At 45.1% G+C, this 18,153-nt stretch overlaps 1 protein-coding gene across 1 annotated transcript; it reads left to right on the forward strand.

Moving 5' to 3' along the window:
- Positions 1–5,417: 5,417 nt before the first annotated feature.
- NMRAL1 (NmrA like redox sensor 1) lies at positions 5,418–13,221 on the forward strand. The gene is made up of 5 exons (XM_036225885.1): positions 5,418–5,457; positions 8,005–8,243; positions 10,167–10,416; positions 11,748–11,938; positions 13,042–13,221. The coding sequence occupies exons 1-5, from the start codon at positions 5,418–5,420 to the stop codon at positions 13,219–13,221; spliced, it is 900 nt and encodes a 299-aa protein (XP_036081778.1).
- The last annotated feature ends 4,932 nt before the right edge of the window (positions 13,222–18,153 follow it).

Consider the following 18,153-nt stretch of genomic DNA (forward strand, 5'->3'; position numbering starts at 1 on the left):
ACGTGCGCACGCGCAAGGGGCGTGGCCTGCAGATGACACGCCTCTGCGGCGGGCACGTGGTTCCTCTCCCTGGTGCCCAGGTCCGCGGAAGAAGTTGGGATGCTTCCAAATAAAGATTAGTATTAGTAAGAGCAGGTGATTATGAGGACGCCTCTGGGCTACGTGCTTTTCTTGCTCAATGTCAGCACCTCTTCAGACTCCACCTGCCCTTTTTGTCCAGCCACACTGGCTTCTCGTCATTTCCTTAACCATCCGACTGGCTGCAGATTAAATGACTGACTGGAAATGTTTTGGCAAAGGTGTGGGATATTTACGGTGTTTGTGGGAGTTATCAAATGTCCATGAGATAAATTCCAAACCTAAAGAAACATTTAAAGAGTTCATTAGAGCCAACGTTTGGGAGCAAGTCTCTGAAGCAAAATCTCGAAGGGTTGAGATAATGTTCAAAAGAATAGCAGTTTTGTGCAGTTAATTTTACACATTAGAATCAAAGGAGAGCATGTAAGAAAGATTACATGAAATCCACTGGTGGCAGATTAAGGAAAGAAAAGGAAAGTGGGGAAATCTCTAAGATAGGTTAAAAAATTGAGGGATGCATGTTCCTTTTACATTTGTGGGTGCAGGATAGTTAACATTTAGCATACATAGTTTACAGAGGTATAGATAATAATGAGGAATGTTGAGGTTGTCTCCCCCTATACTGGGATGTTAATCTTGGAGAAGAGATCATTCTGACATTTTAAGCCTATTACCCTAGATATACAAAAACAATGGACAGGGTTTGTTCAAAGTAGAGATTAATCTACAATATAAGCCTTAGGATGTGTCTTCTCACCATAACCCTCTCACTTAGGAATTTTTTATGATCAAAACATCCCGTGTGGTTACTTTCAGTAACTGAGTTTGTCAGGCTTGCCTAAGTAGTCCCTTTTTTGTTTATATAGGGAAAAGAGGGCAATTTGGCAAGATCTGGTAAAATTCAGAATGGGCATTCTTTTTGATCTAACAATTCCACTTCTGGGTAGCTATTCTAGAAAAAACACTTGTAAGAACCCAAAGAGGCACAAACAAGAAATGTCATTGCAACATATACCAGGAGGTGGAAAACTTGAAACAATGTAAATGTCCATCAAAAGAGGAGAAAGTAGGGACTGACAGGGGGCACATCCATTCAATAGAGTTGTGTCCCATCAGAAAGGAAGGGGTGTGAAAAAGGGGAAGGGATTAAGAAGTACAAATTGGTAGTTACAAAATAGTCATGGGGATGTAAAGTATAGCATAAGAAATATAGTCAATAATATTGAAATAACTATGTATGGTGTCAGATGGGTAATAGATTTATTGGGGTGACCACTTTGTAAGTTATATAAATGTCCAATCACTATGTTGCACACTTGAAACTAATATAATATTGTATGCCAACTGTCTTTGAAAAATAAAAAATTATTTTAAAAAATGCTATTAGAACAAAACAAACAAAAGGAAGGGCAGACACCACATGAGGGAGGACCTTAAGTAGAAGGGGGAAAAGCAAGTTGTAGGAAAATACAAAAATATATTCTGTAGTTTGTAAACTTAACATAAAAAAAAAACAAATATTGAACCTTAATGTGCATGCTGAAGTGTCTAGGGGTGAAGGGTACTGATATCTGCAACTTATTTGAAATGCATCCAAAAATAAGATAATTGATAGATAGATATCTCATAAAGCATACATACCAAAATGTTAAGAATCGAAGAATCTAGGTGGTAAGTATATGGGTGTTCACTATACAGTTCTTTCAACTTTTCTGTGTGTTTACAAATTTTCATAATAAAATTTAGGAGAAAATATATTTGGTATGATTTCTCTTATTTTTAACTACAAAATATCATTCTTCTACATGTTCATGTTTAAGTATGTAGATGCAACTAAAAGCAGGGATCCTTTACCCACTAGAATGTTAGAAAGAGGTCTAGGGTCACTTGTGTTTTATCTATACTGAGCATTCTAATAACATAATTTTGTGACCGAATATCTGGACCCTTCTGCAATTTGTTTTTTTACCCTGCTCCAGTGACTAGGCCATTTTGCAGTTTAAACTCTGTCTACTTGATGAACTGTATTCTTTACATTGTCTGTTTCACTACAAAACTTGTTTTACTGGTTTATTTTGCAGACTCCAAGGAAAACTGAGTCACTGGCCTCTGCTTTGTGACCCCCCAATCCCTGCTAACCATGTCTTATGACCCCAACTGTTGGCTATATCCCATGACTATACCTGCTGGCCATGAGTCAATTGAAAACTACCCATTGTTCTTATCTCACAACTCTACTTGCTGAGTCAGCAGACCCCTGAAAATCCAGTTGCCTCACCAATCAGAAAATGAATGATGTAAGTTTATGGGCTTGTTTTCCTAGCAACCCATGCCTTTGATCAGTAACTCTTCAAACTCTCCCTAGCCTTATTCTTCCCACCTACACCATGTTTTCAATCCAGGCTGAAGGCTACTTTCTCTGTTTCAAGTTATATCAGAATAAAACTCTCTTTTATCCCTCAGAAGAGTCCTGTGGAACTTTTGTTTTCTGTACCATTTAAATTTTTTATGATCATAGACATGGAATATAGACCAGTAGTTACCAGAGGGTAGAGAGTGGGAGGAGGGGGAAGGTAGACAGGGTAAAGGGGGTCAAATATGTGGTGACAGAAATAAATCTAACTATGAGAGGTGAACACACAGTGTAAACATACATATATGCCTTACTGTTAAAGTGTACAGTTGAAACTTACTGGATTTTGTTAACCAATGTCACCATAAAAAATAAATAAATTTAAATAAACAAATTTTTATGAGAACGCATATATGCATTATGCATTACTTGGCCCTCAAAATCAAATTTAAAAAATGAATTTTAAGATAGGGGTAATGGGAAGTACACACTCTACTGTCCCCTGCTCTAAACACACACATACACACACACATGCACACACACAATTGAATTAAATTGAGTGGCACTGATTGGAAGAGGTTGCTTTGAAGGTTCACAAGAGATAATGTAGGGCTTAGCCTATGCCTAACACATAGGAGAAGCCCAGAAAAGGGTGCCTAATGTTATTATCATTAGTACATATCACTAGTTTGGATTAACTGGCAAGAGCTCTGTAGGATGTCCTTTGTCAGATATAAAGTCCCACGGAAAGTGCTGATTCACCGCTAACCATGCAGCAGTCAGTAGATAAATCTCTCCACTTAGGCCTCAGGGTACAACAGGGTGGGTGGAGTTTCAAGGGACAAGACCTTTGCCCAGGCTGCCAATCTGCCTGCCCACTTCCAACAGCCCCCTGGCACTCACACCAACTGACCAGAAGCCCACAGGTGAGATGTCATTCCATGCCACTCATTATTTGTACTGATTTGTCAAGCTGCAGGTTCAGCAAGGCCAAAAAGCACTGGAGTTTGCTAGTGTCCCAATGTGGTCCTGGGATGCTTCTCTCAATTAAATCTGGACATTAGGGCCAGCTTCATGGGTTTGTGACTTGAGCATTTGCATGGGGTCCACACTCAGAAGGATCCCACACTTGGTTTAATATTCAGCTGTCACTGTCTTGAAATTCTTGACAATTTTGAAACAAGGAGCCTCACATTTTCATTTTACACTAAGCCTTACAAATTTATGCAGCTGGTTCTGCTGGAAACCTTGTTTGGATTTATTTCCTTAAAGTGGAGACCTCAGAACATCAGGTTTTGTGGTTTAATCCCACGCAATTAAGGAAAAACTCAACTTTTATTGAAATAATATGCAATTGGGTTCCACTTACTAGGTATTTATTGAGTTCCTACTAAGTGCTGTACATTTTGTCAGGAGGGGGAAATGTAGAGGCAAACAAGACATGGAGCCAGTTCTCAGGAAGCCCTCAGTCTAATATGGTAAAACAATTTTGTCAATGGGATAGAGGGGAGTGGAATAGGAGTAGTTAGCCTAGTCGAGGGATCAGGGAGGGCTGCCTGGAGGACATGATGGTTATGTGGAGTCTTAAGGAATGAGTAGGAATTAGCCCATCTAAGGAGGTGGGAGGAAGGTATTTCAGGCAAGCTTTACAGTCTGAGCACAGAGTAATAATCTAACAGGGTACGGAGAAAACTACAAAAATATGTATGCAAAGTTAAACACATAGATATGATATCTTCACTTATAAATGAAGTAAACATAAATGTGTGTTTATTAAAATGAATATATGAGTCTTATTATAGAGACCAATATTTTATATAAATAAAATATATATTACCTTGTGGAGTCTCTCCACCACTAGATTCAGGAAAATAGCATTAGTTTTCGTTTGATTTCCCTTTAACTCCAGTGTCCAGCAGATATTTAGACAACCAATCAGCCTGCTTTGTGCCTGGTACTATTTAGGTGATGGAAATTCAGCAGTGAACAGACAGTGCCTGAGGTCCAGAAGCTGACATTCCCTGAAGGTTCAATACACATCTAGGTATGAATGAAAAAAACGAATGTTCTTATTCATTCAGCAGTAAGTTTTCAAAAGAATGAGAGGGTCATTTTGAGTTTTAGTTGAACACAAAGAAATCTCACTTCTCTGTTAAAAGGAATTCAAATCTGTGCAAATAGTAGTAAACTCAACAGCTAGTCAGGCATACGAGACAGGGCCTGACAGAGGGGGTTAAGACTCACAGAGAAAGATTTAATTATCTTTAGGTGACACCCTATATCTGCAAGTCCGGATGTTCACGAAAGATAAAAAGGTTGTTTGTCTGTTTGTTTCCTTCGTGCATTCATCTCCCGCACCCAGCTAAGCAGCCTCTCTGTACGTGCATTTCGACTAATTCGATTGGTGCAAATTTGGTTTACGCACTGATGGGGCTCAAAGTCCTGAAAGTTCGCGGAGTCCTGCGAGAGCCGGGACGAATCATCTGGGCCCGCAGGCGGGCCTGGCAGGTGCACTCCGCTCGGAGTCAGGGCGGGAACAGCGGGGGTTAAGACGCAGCGTAGCCTGGAATCTCTTCGTACAGGGTAGTCAAGAAGGGGTGGCTTTGCCAAGGTACGGCTGAAGCTGTGGTTGGTACCCCTTGCAGGGTTCCATTCCCCCCTGCGGTGGCCTAGGCTGCAAAAATCGGGGCCCAGTTATCCTGAGTGTTTTCCCCCCAGGCAGTGATAAGAAGGTAAAGCACGCCGCTGTGACCCGGGAGGCAAATGGGAGTGTGAGGGTCCAGGGGCCGGGCGGGTTAGCGGGTATTGGGCCCAAGGGTGGGGCGGGGAGTCGCGGAACCCAGCCCTCTCCCAGCTGGCCACCCTCTCAAGCCTGCGCGGTGCAGGCGCGGGATCGTTCTGGGCTGCAACCTCTAACCCCTTTGCCCTCTCTGCGCCTCCCTCGGCCACCAGGCTTCTCTGGACCGAATTTCCCTCTCTGGCTCGTATGGCGGTCAAGAAACTGGTGGTGGTGTTTGGGGCCACAGGTAAACAGAACCCCAATTGGAGGCGGGAAGCGCAGGACCCCTTATCGAGGCCAACCTGCTCCGGGAGACGTTGGGGGTGGGGTGTATGGACAAAATGGGTGGTGATTGACCTCGGGTGCAGCGGTGGGGAGATAGGACCTGAGAGTTGATGTCCTTTGAATTTTTAAAAATTAACTTTAACTTCTTTGAATAAGTAGGCTATGATTGGACATCATACCAAAATTAAATTTCCTTCTTAGCTCTGTTCCCACCTCATCCATCACTGTTACAGTTTCTTGAGTATCCTACTAGTTTAGATATATAAATAAATATTTTTAAACAGTAGTAACAGGTAGCGTTTTATTTTGTCCCCACCTGTTTTTTTTCTTTCCTATACATATTTAAAAATATTTAACAGCTTTATTGAAGTGTAATTCACATACCATACCATTTACCCATTTAAAGTATGCAATTCACTGGTTTCTAATATATTTGCAGAGTTCTGTGACCATCACCACAATCAGTTTTAGAACATTTCATCATCCCAAAAAGAAGCCATGTACCTATGTAGATGAAAAAAGGGCCACATACTAAACTTGGCAAGCTCAAGGGAGGGCTGCATGGTGGGTCTTACAAATGCAAAGGCAAAAAGTAACCATACAGGATGGTCTGAACATACAAATTCCTAAAAGTTAGGTCATGGTCCTAGGACTGTAGCTTCCTTGACAATTGATCTTAAGTGAGCCTGTCCATTGTCTTTTTGCATCTAAAATAACATAAGTTTGAAATGTCAGAGTAATCTTTTTCCAGACCCCTCAAGGCACAGCTGCTGGGACCAGAGCATGAGACCACACCTTATTATTATCTTGTTGCCCACATATCATCTCTGTTCTATAAATTTATCCTGTACCCAGCAATGTAAAGGAAGTATGTGTTTATCTGCTCTTTCTATACAATCCCAGAGATTTCTCCACTTTGCTTTCTCCTGACGCCTTAATCTACCACCAGTGGATTTAATTTATCTCTTCTTACATCTCTTCCTTTAATTCTAATGTATAAAATAATCTGCAGACCTGCTGTGCTGCCTGGTTCCTAACACTCCCTAACCGGCCCAGCCCCTGAAGCAGGGATCCCCAACCCCTGGGCTGCGGGCCGGTAGTGGTACGTGGCTGTTAGGAACTGGGTAGCACACAGGAGATGAGCAGCAGGCAAGCAAGCAAAACTTCTTTTATATTTGCAGCCGCTCCCCAGTGTTAGCATCACTGGATCAGTTCTCCCTCAGATCATCAGGAATTAGAGTATCATAGGCCCTGGCATTCACCAGTCTTTTGGTCTATAGATTCACCCATTCTGGACATTTGATTTATTTTCACCTTTTGGCTATTGTCAATAATGCTGCTATGAACATTCATGTACAAGTTTTTGTGTGTACTTATGTTTTCAGTTTTCTTGAGTATATACCCATGAGTGGAATCTCTGGGTCAGATGGCATCTCTGTGTTTAGCTTTTTGAGAAACTGCCAGACTATTTTTCACAGCAACTACACCATTTTACATTCCCATCAGAACTTTATGATGGTAGTTGCAGTTCTACGATTTGCCTTTTTACTTCAGGACACATCATGGTCACCTATCCAGGTCATAATACGGATCTACCACATTCGTTTTAATTTGTATGAATTAATCACTTATTTAACCAGATTTCTATCAAAGGACATTTAGGTTGTCTATAAATTTCCACAATTGCAAACAGTGCTGCAGCCAAATGTTCTTATGTATATAAGAACATTTATAGATGATTTTCATTTTCTTCCTTTTGATAAATTTTTATCATTTCTCAATCTTTTGGAAAAGGTATAGGTAATATTTCTTAAGCTAAGGGGTGGATACATGGGTGTTGATATCCCTTTAGTATCTGCTAAATATTTCATAATGTATTTAAAACATTTTATAAAGAGTGTTAAGTGTGATGCCTGCTGAAATATGGACAAAACCTTGAAAAAATGCTGAGTGAAAGAAGCCAGAAACAAAAAGCCACATATTGAAGGATTCCATTGACATGAAACATCCCAAGCACATCCATAGAGACAGACAGCAGATTAGTGCTTTCCAGGGAGCAATGGAGGGGTGGGGAGAATGAGGAGTGACTGCTGATGGGTGTGGATTTTCTTCTTGGAACATAAAAATGTTCTAAAATTGACTGTAATGATGGTCGCACAACTCTGAATACACTAAAAGTGCTGGGGAGCAGCTACAAACACGGATTAAACTTCACTCACTCACCCGCCTTTTATCTTCTGCTGTGTCGCCTGGTTCCTAACAGGCCATGGACTGGTACCGGTCCATGGCCTGGGGGTTGGGGACCCCTGCTTTAAAAGACCGAATATCATGGTAAGTGAATCGTCTCAATAAAGCTGTTGTTTAGAAATGGTGTAAGGCGTTTTAATGAGCATGACAGGTGAAAAATGTCTTGAGTGTCTTGCTGTGGTGGAGCATTCTCTTCAGGGTTTCACTCTTAGCAGGACTCCCAGGTGGGTCTGACCCTGCAGGTCTTTTTGACGCTTCAAAGGTGCCCAGGGGGGCTCCGTGGCCCGGACACTCCTGGAAGATGGGACATTCAGGGTTAGGGCTGTGACCCGGGACCTTGGAAAGAAGGCAGCAAAGGAGCTGAGGCTGCAAGGTGTGGAAGTAGTACAGGGAGACCAGGACGATGAGGCCAGCATAGAACTGGCCCTGACTGGGGCTCATGCCACCTTCATCGTGACCAACTACTGGGAGAACTACAGCCAGGAACAGGAGGTCAAGCAGGTAAAGGCATAGGGAGGCTGGGCTTGTTGCAGGATGTCTTAAAAGCAGCTCCCAAGTCCCTGTTGGTTCTTGGGAGGCACTCGGACTTGCCAGAGAGGGGCTTACCCTGCCTAAGGACCACTGACCACCATAGGCCTTTCCCCTCTTCTATGCAGCCTTCCTAGATTTTGATGAGGGCAGAAGGAGGCTGCTTTCTCAACTAATGACTTTTTTTTTTTTTTTTTAAGATCATGTCCCATTCAGTTCACCCTTTTAAAGTGTACAGTTCATTGGTTTTTAACATATCCACAAGTCGTGAAGCCATCACCACTACTTAATTTCAGAACATTTTCATCCTCCCAAAAAGACCCAGTACCTTTTCGCAGTCACACCCCACTCTCCCCTGTCCCAGGCAACCACTAATCTACTTTCTGTCATCCAAGGACTTTTTACACTTTCTAAAAAACTTTGTTGACCTATAATTTTCTTATAGTAAAATGCACACATTTTAATTGTACAGTTTGGTGAAGTTTAAAAATAAATACACCCATATAACTGCCATCTGATCAAAATATAACATGTTGCTATCATTCTATCATTCATATCATGTCCCCATTCACATATTGTATTTCCCTGTATTCTGTTTTCCACCCAGATTCTTTCTAGTTAGGTGGCCATTGAACCCAGGTAGAGGGATATGAAAGGAACCATGAGACATAGCCATTTTTTTGTCTTATTGAAGATCCACACGTTTGCACATAGAAAGCACTCAGGTATTTGTGGAATGTATAATGGTGCCAGAGGAAAGGCACCAGGCTGAGAATTATGCACTTCAGTTTTCAGCTCTGCGTCGTCCACAGCTAGCCACGATTGTGACTTTGGACATGTAATTTCCCTGCTCTGGTCTTTGTCTTCTTCCTCTGTAAAATAAAGGGAGACTAGACTGAACCACTAGTCTCCAGACTTTTTTTTTAGCCTTCACCCTTTCTTTGGTTATGCCTTACACGGAAGCCCATTCCATAGAGTGGACAAAGACAGCTTCTCTAGTTGAAGCAGCTTATCCAGATAGCCTGGATTAATGTCCCATGGCTGTTGTAACAAATGACCACAACCTGGGTGGCCTAAAACAACAGGAATTTATTCTCTCCCAGTTCTGGAGGCCAGCAGTCCAAAATCAAGGTGTTGGCAGGGCCACACTCCCTCCAAAGGCTGTAAGGGAGATTCCGGTCCTTGCCTCTTCCAGTTTCTGGTGTCTGCCAGTCTCCTTGTGGCCACATGACTCCAATCTCTGCCTCAGTCTCCGGCCTTCTTGGTGTCTTCTCTTCTGTCTCATAAGGACACTTGTCATTGGTTTAATAGCCCACCTGGGGAATCCAGGATGATCTCATTTCAAGTTGCTTAGTTAAATCTGCAGAGACCTTTTCCCAAATGAGGTCACAGTCACAGGTTCTGCAGTGAGGGTGTGGACATATCTTTCTGGAGGCCACCAGCTGACCCTACACGACCTTATACAGCTATACAGCAGGTTATGTTGCTGTTCCTGTTAAACCGACGAGGCCAGAACAGTAAGCTCACTTGTCCTGCATCACACAGTGTAGTGTAGAGCCAGGTCTGGAACCCAAGTGGCCTGTACACTTGACTGCTGTGCTTTAGCAGCAGATTGCACACAGGTGTGTCACAGTCAAGCATGTCGGAAAGCAGAACGACCCAGACGATCTAGAAAAGTGATGCAAAGTTTCTGTGGGCAGTAGAGACTTATCATCCCATGTTAAAGAGTGTAGTTCTGTGTGTGAGCATCATTCTGGAAGAGGGGCCTTATGCAAGGGCAAAGCGGTGTTGGGCTCTTAGCATCAGCCATAGCGGCAACTTGCTTTGGAGAGCCGGGGCCGTGATTTGAGACACACACCCTCCTGGCTTTGTGGTTTCTCCTTTCTTGACCACCAGAGAAAGCAGCTGGCTGATGTGGCCAAGCACCTGGGCCTTCACTATGTGGTCTACAGTGGTCTAGAGAATATCAAGAAACTGACAGCAGGGAGACTAGCAGTAGGCCACTGTGATGGCAAAGGGGAGGTCGAGGAGTATTTCCGAGACATCGGTGTTCCTATGACCAGTGTGCGGCTGTCTTTCTATTTTGAGAACCTCCTCCCCATGTTCCTGCCCCAGAAAGCCCCCAATGGAAAGAGCTACTTGCTAAGTGAGTGCCCTTCCTCTTTCCTTGAGTGTCTGCTCTGTGTGGAGTAGTGCATGTTGTAGAAAGCAGCTTGTTCTCAGATGGGTCTGAGTCCTCGCTCTCTGACATTAGGCCTGCGACTGAGCAAGCCATGTAATCTTGCTGGGCCTTTGTTTTCTGCTCTATGAAATTGGTAGAATACTGACTTTTGAAGGGGTGATGAGAAAATCTACCAAGATGTGGTGATGTGATGCTCTGTCAGTGGAAAGCTTTACAGAGACAAGTGCAGTTATTTTTACTTCTTCGAAGATAAGGAGAGAATTGGAAGATGAGGCCCAGTTGCAGATTTCACAAAGGGGCAGGCATTTCTCAGTGCCTGTTTGCAAATCTGGATGCAGTGGACTGTGGCTTGAAAGGATCATATACTCGTGTCCTGCTGGTCAGCCAGTGGATTAGAGCAGGATGCTCGGGAGGCCAGAGTGGAAGGGGTCAGTGCTCTCAACCGGGTACCCTTACCCTGCACGTGAATGCAGGCTCCCTCTTGCTTGAGTCCTGCCCTCCAATGAGCAGTCTGGTCCTGGTGTTGGCATATGGGCACCGCTCTTTATAGTTTGCAAAGCTATAGTTAGGACACCTCTTGTGTTCCATGTCTTGAGTTGGAGCTCCATCCCTACAAGGTCCCTGGGTGATGAACGAGCAGGTGCAGCGGCCCCTTTTTATAGGTAAGGAAAATGGCAGGACTCAAGCACTCTGGGAGCTACATCTAAACACTGTTGTCTGTCCCCCTCCATTTCCAAAACCACATTTAGCAGGTAGTCACTCAATAATTCAACAGACAGTAACAAGCACCTGTCACGTGCTGCCCTGGACTGGGCTCTGGCCTTCCTGTCAGTAGGGTTAGTATTTGGAATACCCACCCACAAGTTTCCATGTCAGGAATTCAGGATGTGACAAAGTACACTAGGGCTGGCGCCTTGGAAGAAGCGGGCCCACAGGGCATCAGCCTGTTCTCTGGGGACCTTTTGAAGCCTCTTCCTTTCCTGTTCCTTTTCCCCATCTCAGCCCTGGGAGGGTGGACAGGTCCAGGGTTCTTATCCACCCTCTAAGGAGTAACCTGGCCTCAGAGGGTTTAAATAGAATGCCAAGAGGGCAGAGCTTGGCTTGCATCCCGTTTCCAGACTTGGTTCCTCTGCTGCTTCTGCTCTGACACAGACACCAGGAGGTAACTTAAGTCATGCCAGGTGCTGATCTGTGCAGTCTGGTCAGTTGACTGGGGAACACCAACTTCTACCCCTCAGCAAAGGGCGCACTGTCCATGTCATGTGCCAGCATGTCCCTCTACCCTCCGACCCCAGGTATACCTATGGGCGATGTACCCATGGATGGCATGTCTGTCTCTGACCTGGGCCCTGTGGTGCTCAGCCTGCTGAAGATGCCAGAAAAATACATCGGCCAGAACCTCGGGCTCAGTACCTGCAGGCACACGGTGGAGGAGTATGCTGCCCTGCTCTCCAAGCATACTAGGAAGACTGTGCACAATGCCAAGGTGGGTCCCTCCACCTCGGGCAGGTCATTCCAACCTCCCAGGACTTTGTGGGTAGTGGGAAAGGGGATCTAGGGTGAGGTAAATCTGACTTCATCACAACTGTGAATACTCGTGTCATGCTGTTCTTGGGAGCCAGGCGTGGCTGCTGAGTGAAATTTCTGGCTTAGGCAGTTGACCAAGTGGGGAGGAAGGTTTCCAGTAGAGGGGACAGTAGGGGCCAAGGCCAGGAGTGAAAACACGGAGCTGCTGGACTGCTCTGGGATATGACTTAAAGAGGAGGGAGGAGGCCAGAGGGGTAGTCCTCCCCACACACACGCACGCACGCACGCACTTGGCCTGGCTGGGCAGGAGGCCCAGGGTCCCAATCTCTCCGTGCTGACTTTCAGTCTTCCCAGGTGCTTTGTTTCTTGTTTGTCATTCCCATTATGCAAATAAGACCTTCGCATTAAAGAAAATCTGGGAAACTCCGAGGTTTTAAAAGACAAAACTGTAGATCCCCCAGCCCCAAACAGCAATGATGGGGAGGGGGTTCCAGGTCAGCTCCCCAGACTGAGATCCTGGTCCCAGCTCTTAATACCCACCAGCATGTGACCCGGGGCACAGTCTCTGACCCTTCTCTGTCTCAGTTTACTCATCTGTAAAATGGAAGTGTGAATAGTGTCCCCTGCTTGTGTTGTTGGGAAGATTAATTGGAATAACTGACACAGAAGCTTCCTTAGTACAATGACATGCACTAGAAATGTGCACTCAGTGGCCCTGTGCCACTGTCTAAACAAAGCGGGCCTAAGGCAGGTGGTGGAGGATCTGAGCTGAGAAGTTAAATCCAGTTCTGTTGGGAAAGGGGAACAGGTTTGCTTTTTGAGAAAGTGATGTAAGCAGAGTTCTGATTTGGAAGGAACCGGAAAGTTCTCATCTCAAGATCTTGAAAAAAGAGGATTTAAATTGACCTAGAACTATGGTTTCCAAACGTTCATCTTTTTAGAATGGTTTTCAGATAAACTTAGCAAGGACCTTGATATGGACTGAGGTGCCCCCCATCGCCCACCACCTCAGCCAGGTGCTGAGATGCTGACAGACACTCACAGATTCCCCTCTGCTTCCAGACATCCCCTGGGGACTACGAGAGGCTCAGCTTCCCTAGTGCCCAAGACCTGGCCAAAATGTTCCGTTTCTTTGCCCTGAAACCAGACTGCGACATTGAACTGACTCTGAGGCTCAACCCCAAGGCCAGGACGCTGGATCAGTGGCTGGAGCAGCATGGAGGGGACTTTGCCAGGCTGTGACCCTGCCTACCTCTCAACCCCATCTGGGGAGACAGGAAATGCAGTCACAGTGGTCCTTTCTGTGTTACAAAAAAGAAAATTTATTTTACATAAGGGCCATTGTTCTCACAGATGGCTTCCAAAAGAAATGGGCTTTGTTTCTGGGGCTTGGGCTGGGGTGGCATCTGCTGGGGCATTAGTCCCCTCCCCTTGCAGTGATAGGGTGTGAGGGCAGAAGAGGCATTCAGTAACACAACACACAGGACTGAAATGCAGTTGTTGTTTTTTTGATACAGTTTTAAGTTCAGTGTAACAGTGGTGAAATGTTACACTGTGACCACAGCCCAAGGAACAACTCTGAGCTATTCCACATTTGAAATTCACTCACAGAGTGTGGGCAGAATCCAGGGCAAAGGACTCGCCAATACCAGCCAGGATGCATGCCTTTCAATATCCCTACACATACACCCTTCATCTCCAGAAAGCTAAAGAGGTCAAAGGTATATTCTTTCTTTGAGCTTGAGGGCAGGAAAATGGGATCCTTCTCTCTTTCCTTCTCCTCACCCTCCCCCTGGGTAGGGCATGCCCCTGGGTGCAGCCTCAACATGAGTAATCATCAAAACAAGCTGGGAAAGAATACACAAATGTGGCAGATCTGTTGACCTCAGATCACCATAATTGGACACTACTGAGAAAAGGTGACTCTGCTTGCAGCAAAGGCTATTTGGATGGCAGGAGTGGTTCAACCTTCCATTTCCCACTCGAGAGAAAAGGAACCAAGCAAGGCCACTCGCCCGAGGTTCTATGGCCCCAGGTCCCATGACAGGCTTCGTTTTCTTTTCTGTGGATTTGTGTAACTTCTATCATGGATCTTTCTACTACCTCACACTGGCCTCAGTACCCGTAGTCATAGAAAGGGGTGATAATTTTACTAAATTCATTCGACCCGTTCATTAATTTAAAAAGCATTTGACAGTTCACTGGTGTACTGGACCCTAAATACAATGTTAACCAAAAAACTTAGGCTCTCTCCCTTGAGAAGTTGAGGTTAGTGGGAGAGCCAGGTATAAATATCCAACCAGTGATTGGATTGTTGTAGAGCTGCAGAGAACTATTGGAGGAGGGGCTTATTTTAGTGGGGAAGGGGATACCCTCTGAGGTATGAGGGGAGGGCAGTGAGCCTCCGAGGCAGGGTAGAATGGAAAAAACAATGGCATGGGCTTCTAAGCCACCCCGGTAAGCAAGAGAACGTGAGAGATCATGTGCATCCAGTCCTGTGTCACACTGATGTCCCCAAGGCTCTGGGGAAGGAAATTCACTTGCCTGGAGCTGTAACTCATTGCGTTGAGTTCCTGGAGTGGCCAAGGTCAGTACAGAGCCTGGGAAGAGCTGCTGTGCCCAGGTATAGAGTCAACTTAGCGAGCTGACATGGGGCTCCGGGTGCTCCTCACCCACAAGTGACTGGACCTGGGTGCACCGCCAGATCCCTCCAGTCTGTTTGCTTATCTGGTATTGTCTCAATAGGCTGTTGTGAGGGCACCATGAGGTCACATGTATAAAGCAATATCTGACACCCCAGTCACCTCCCTCCTTCTGACAAAATGGTCAAACCCTGCTAGCCTCCAGTACTCTTTAGCTCGTTTTTGTCTTTCTTAATGGCACCTACTAGCCTGTATCCCAAATGTGGCCAAAGTAGATGACCACGGTGTAAACCGCCCATGTCCCAAATCCAGTGAAGTGGGCAGATTCATGCACAATTCAGGATGCCCCATGTATAATGAACTATGCATACCGCACACAAAACCCTAGCAGTGAAACCAGTCCGTGATACTACAGTGGTGGATTCATGTCACACATTTGTGCAAGCCCATAAAAGGTACACCAAGAGTGAACTCTATCACTAACTATGGACTTTGGGTAATGATATGTCAGTGTAGGCTCATCAACTATTAACAAATGTACCTCTCTGGTGGGGGGTGTTGATAATGGCGGAGGCCGTGCACATGTGGGGGCAGGGTGGTATGTGGGAAATCTCTATCTTCCTCTCAATTTTTCTGAGAATCTAAAAACTTCTAAAACATGAAGTCTATTAAAAAATAACAATCCTAGTATTTGAAACCATTTGACCTGTAATAAACATTTGTGTCCACCCGCTGTCCTTGTCTCTTAGCAATAACTAAATGTGGCTGGAGAGAAAGGCCCTTTGCCCACCCTGGATGCTGAGATCACAGTGCCCTGCCTGGCCCAGGGTGCTCCTGCCTTGACTGCACCACTGCAGGACGACAGCACCGTACAGAGGGGGTGACTCCCAGCGCATCGTCCTGCTTGCTGAAGTGCTCCCAGCACAAGCCCCAATCGGGCTGACCACCCTGTGTACCTGGTCTTCTGAAATTTAGTCCCTGAGATACCCTAGTTATCTGCCAACATTTGTTTTTTCTTTTCTTAACTGTGGTAAAATATACATAAAATTTACCATTTTAGTCATTTTAAGTGCATAGTTCAGTGGCATAAAGTACATTCACATTGTTGTACCGCCATCACCACCATCCATCTCCAGAACTTTTTCATCACCCCAAAAGAAAATTCCATCCCTATTAAACACTATTCCCCATCCTCCCTCCTTCTAGCCCCTGGAAATCACCCTTCCACTTTGTCGCTGTAAGACAGACTACTCCGAGTACCTCATAGAAGCACCTGCCAATATTTTAAAATGAGACAACATTCACAGCAGTATGGATACTAGCCAAAAAGTGGAAATAACCCAAATGTGTATCAGTGAATGAATGGAAAAAAATGTGGTCTAGCCATATAATGGAATTTACTCAGCTACTAAAAGGAATGAAGTACTGATTCACGCCACAACATGGATATATTCTGAAACATGTTAAGGTAAAGAAACCAGAAAACCACAAAAGGTCATATATAGTGATTCCACTTATATGAAATGCATTGAACGGGCAAATCCATAGAGACAGGAAGATCTGTGGTTGATAGAGACTAGGGACTTGGGAGAAAATGGAGAGTAACTGCTAATGGATATGGAGTTTCTTTCTGAGGTGATGAGAATGTTCTAAAATTGACTGGAAATAACCCTCGAACTGAAAATCATAAAAGTGTACACTTTAAATGGGTGACTCGAACGGTATGTAAATTGTATCTCAGTAAAGCTGTTACCCCAAAAGTGAGGTAACTAAACTCTCCACATAAAAACCTGGATGCCCAGTTTCCCCTGGAAAGCGCCAGATCGGGCAGCACTGGGCCTGAATCCCTGCAGAGCCCCCAGCCCTGCCTTGGGTGGAGCGAAAGAGCGGCTGTCCCCTTTAAACAGGGGAGTCAATCTCTGTTGCTCCTGAGCACTGAGATGGCAGGTCAGGGCCACTTTGTTTCTTTATGTAAAGTTGCTGACTGGCCAATATGTGACCCTTCATAAGGATTGTGCCAAATAAGTAGAACTTCTGGTTAAAAGGTATAAAGTGCAGGTTTCAGCGTTTATTAACAAACAAGAGTGCTAAAACATGCTTTCCACAAAAGCCATGACTACTCATATAATTCAGTATTCAGTGACAGGCTCCACTGTTACAGAACAGAGGGAACGGCAGGGACAGTCCCTGGAGGCAGAGGCAGCCAAGAGGCTGGTAGGACAAGAGATGCTTGCACACTGAGGAAGCATTTCATGGCAGGGAAGGAAACATTCAAGTCCACCAGAACCCAAAGGTCTGAGGGGGGGGATGGCTCCGGTGGGAAACAAATCAGCAGGGGCCTGCAGGTGGGGATGGAGTCAAGGTCCACAGCACAAGTCTGCCTCCTCCCACATGACTGCGTCTCTCTTCATTCATCCTTCTAATGTATCAGCAAATGCCAAACACCTGTCTACCTTTCCCCTCTCCTGGAGGGGCCTAGAGATACTTTTTTATATTTTTAAATGCCTCATCTCATGCTCTAGCCCCAACTCAGAGGCTGCGGAGCTGTTTGGTGACAAATGCCTCAGAAGCCAGCTGTGGGAATAAGCCCAAACCAAGCCTTGAGTGGGACCTGTCATTACAGATTTGCACTGCTACCTTCCAACACCAAGGGAAGGATGCCTTAGTATAGTAATAACGGTGTCTCGCTGGCAAGAAAACCCACATTTCTCTTTCAAAGACTTCCTCTAGACTTCTATTTTCAAAAGGCAGGACATGAGTAGGACTCAGCTGACTTTTCCAGGAAGAAAACTCAGCTGTCATGAGAGACCCCTGCCTACCTCCCTGGCGCTATTCCCGGGTCTAGGATGTGCCACACCCACACTGAGAGTCCACAACAGGCACTCAATAAAGGTCTGCTAAACGAAGTATCTGAAACTGGCAGGAGGTCACTGCTGAGCCCCTTTTTTGCCCATAGGGTCTTTCGTAGCCTCTTCACCTAACCCAGCAAGGGCGCTTACACCTCAAGCTGCTCGGCTCAGAACACGGACGATGTGCTCGGGGCCCAGGCCACCCATGCCAGCATCAGGGCTTTTGTGAGACAGTCTCTTCTAGGAGCCCAGACTAGTCGAATTACAATGAGCAAAAATTTTAACACAAAAAATGTTAATATTCCTCTGAAAATAATGGAGGGGGAAAAAAAATCTCGTTGAGGGAGACAGTGATCTGAATAAGACCTAAGGAGGCTGCATTGCACATCTCACGGCATGTGCTTCCAAGACAAAGCTACACACCAACTTCCAGAACATTCATTGAAATCTCATGGCAAGTTTCTTGCTCTGGGATCTAGGCTGTCAGAGCACCACCCATCCATTGGTGAGTGTGTGATCTTGGGTGGGTGTGACTCTAAGGACAAGGCCAGCTACCTTTCCAACCAGCCCTGGGAAGGCCAGCAGTGACACAGGGTGGCCCGATATGTAGATGGACGCCATAAGGCCCTGTTAAGCCACCTGTAGAAAGCTGCTTGAAGTCTTTCAAAGAAATGACCACAACA

This window comes from Rousettus aegyptiacus, unplaced genomic scaffold, assembly GCF_014176215.1.
Source record: "Rousettus aegyptiacus isolate mRouAeg1 unplaced genomic scaffold, mRouAeg1.p scaffold_m13_p_8, whole genome shotgun sequence".
In the NCBI taxonomy this organism is placed as follows: domain Eukaryota; kingdom Metazoa; phylum Chordata; class Mammalia; order Chiroptera; family Pteropodidae; genus Rousettus; species Rousettus aegyptiacus.

Excerpts from the sequence above, each read along its gene's own strand:
- NMRAL1 (XM_036225885.1), top strand. The coding sequence starts at position 5,418 with ATGGCGGTCAAGAAACTGGTGGTGGTGTTTGGGGCCACAG. Across the intron at positions 5,458-8,004 it reads GGTGGTGTTTGGGGCCACAG|GTGCCCAGGGGGGCTCCGTG; the intron begins GTAAACAGAACC and ends GACGCTTCAAAG. Across the intron at positions 8,244-10,166 it reads AGGAACAGGAGGTCAAGCAG|AGAAAGCAGCTGGCTGATGT; the intron begins GTAAAGGCATAG and ends CTTGACCACCAG.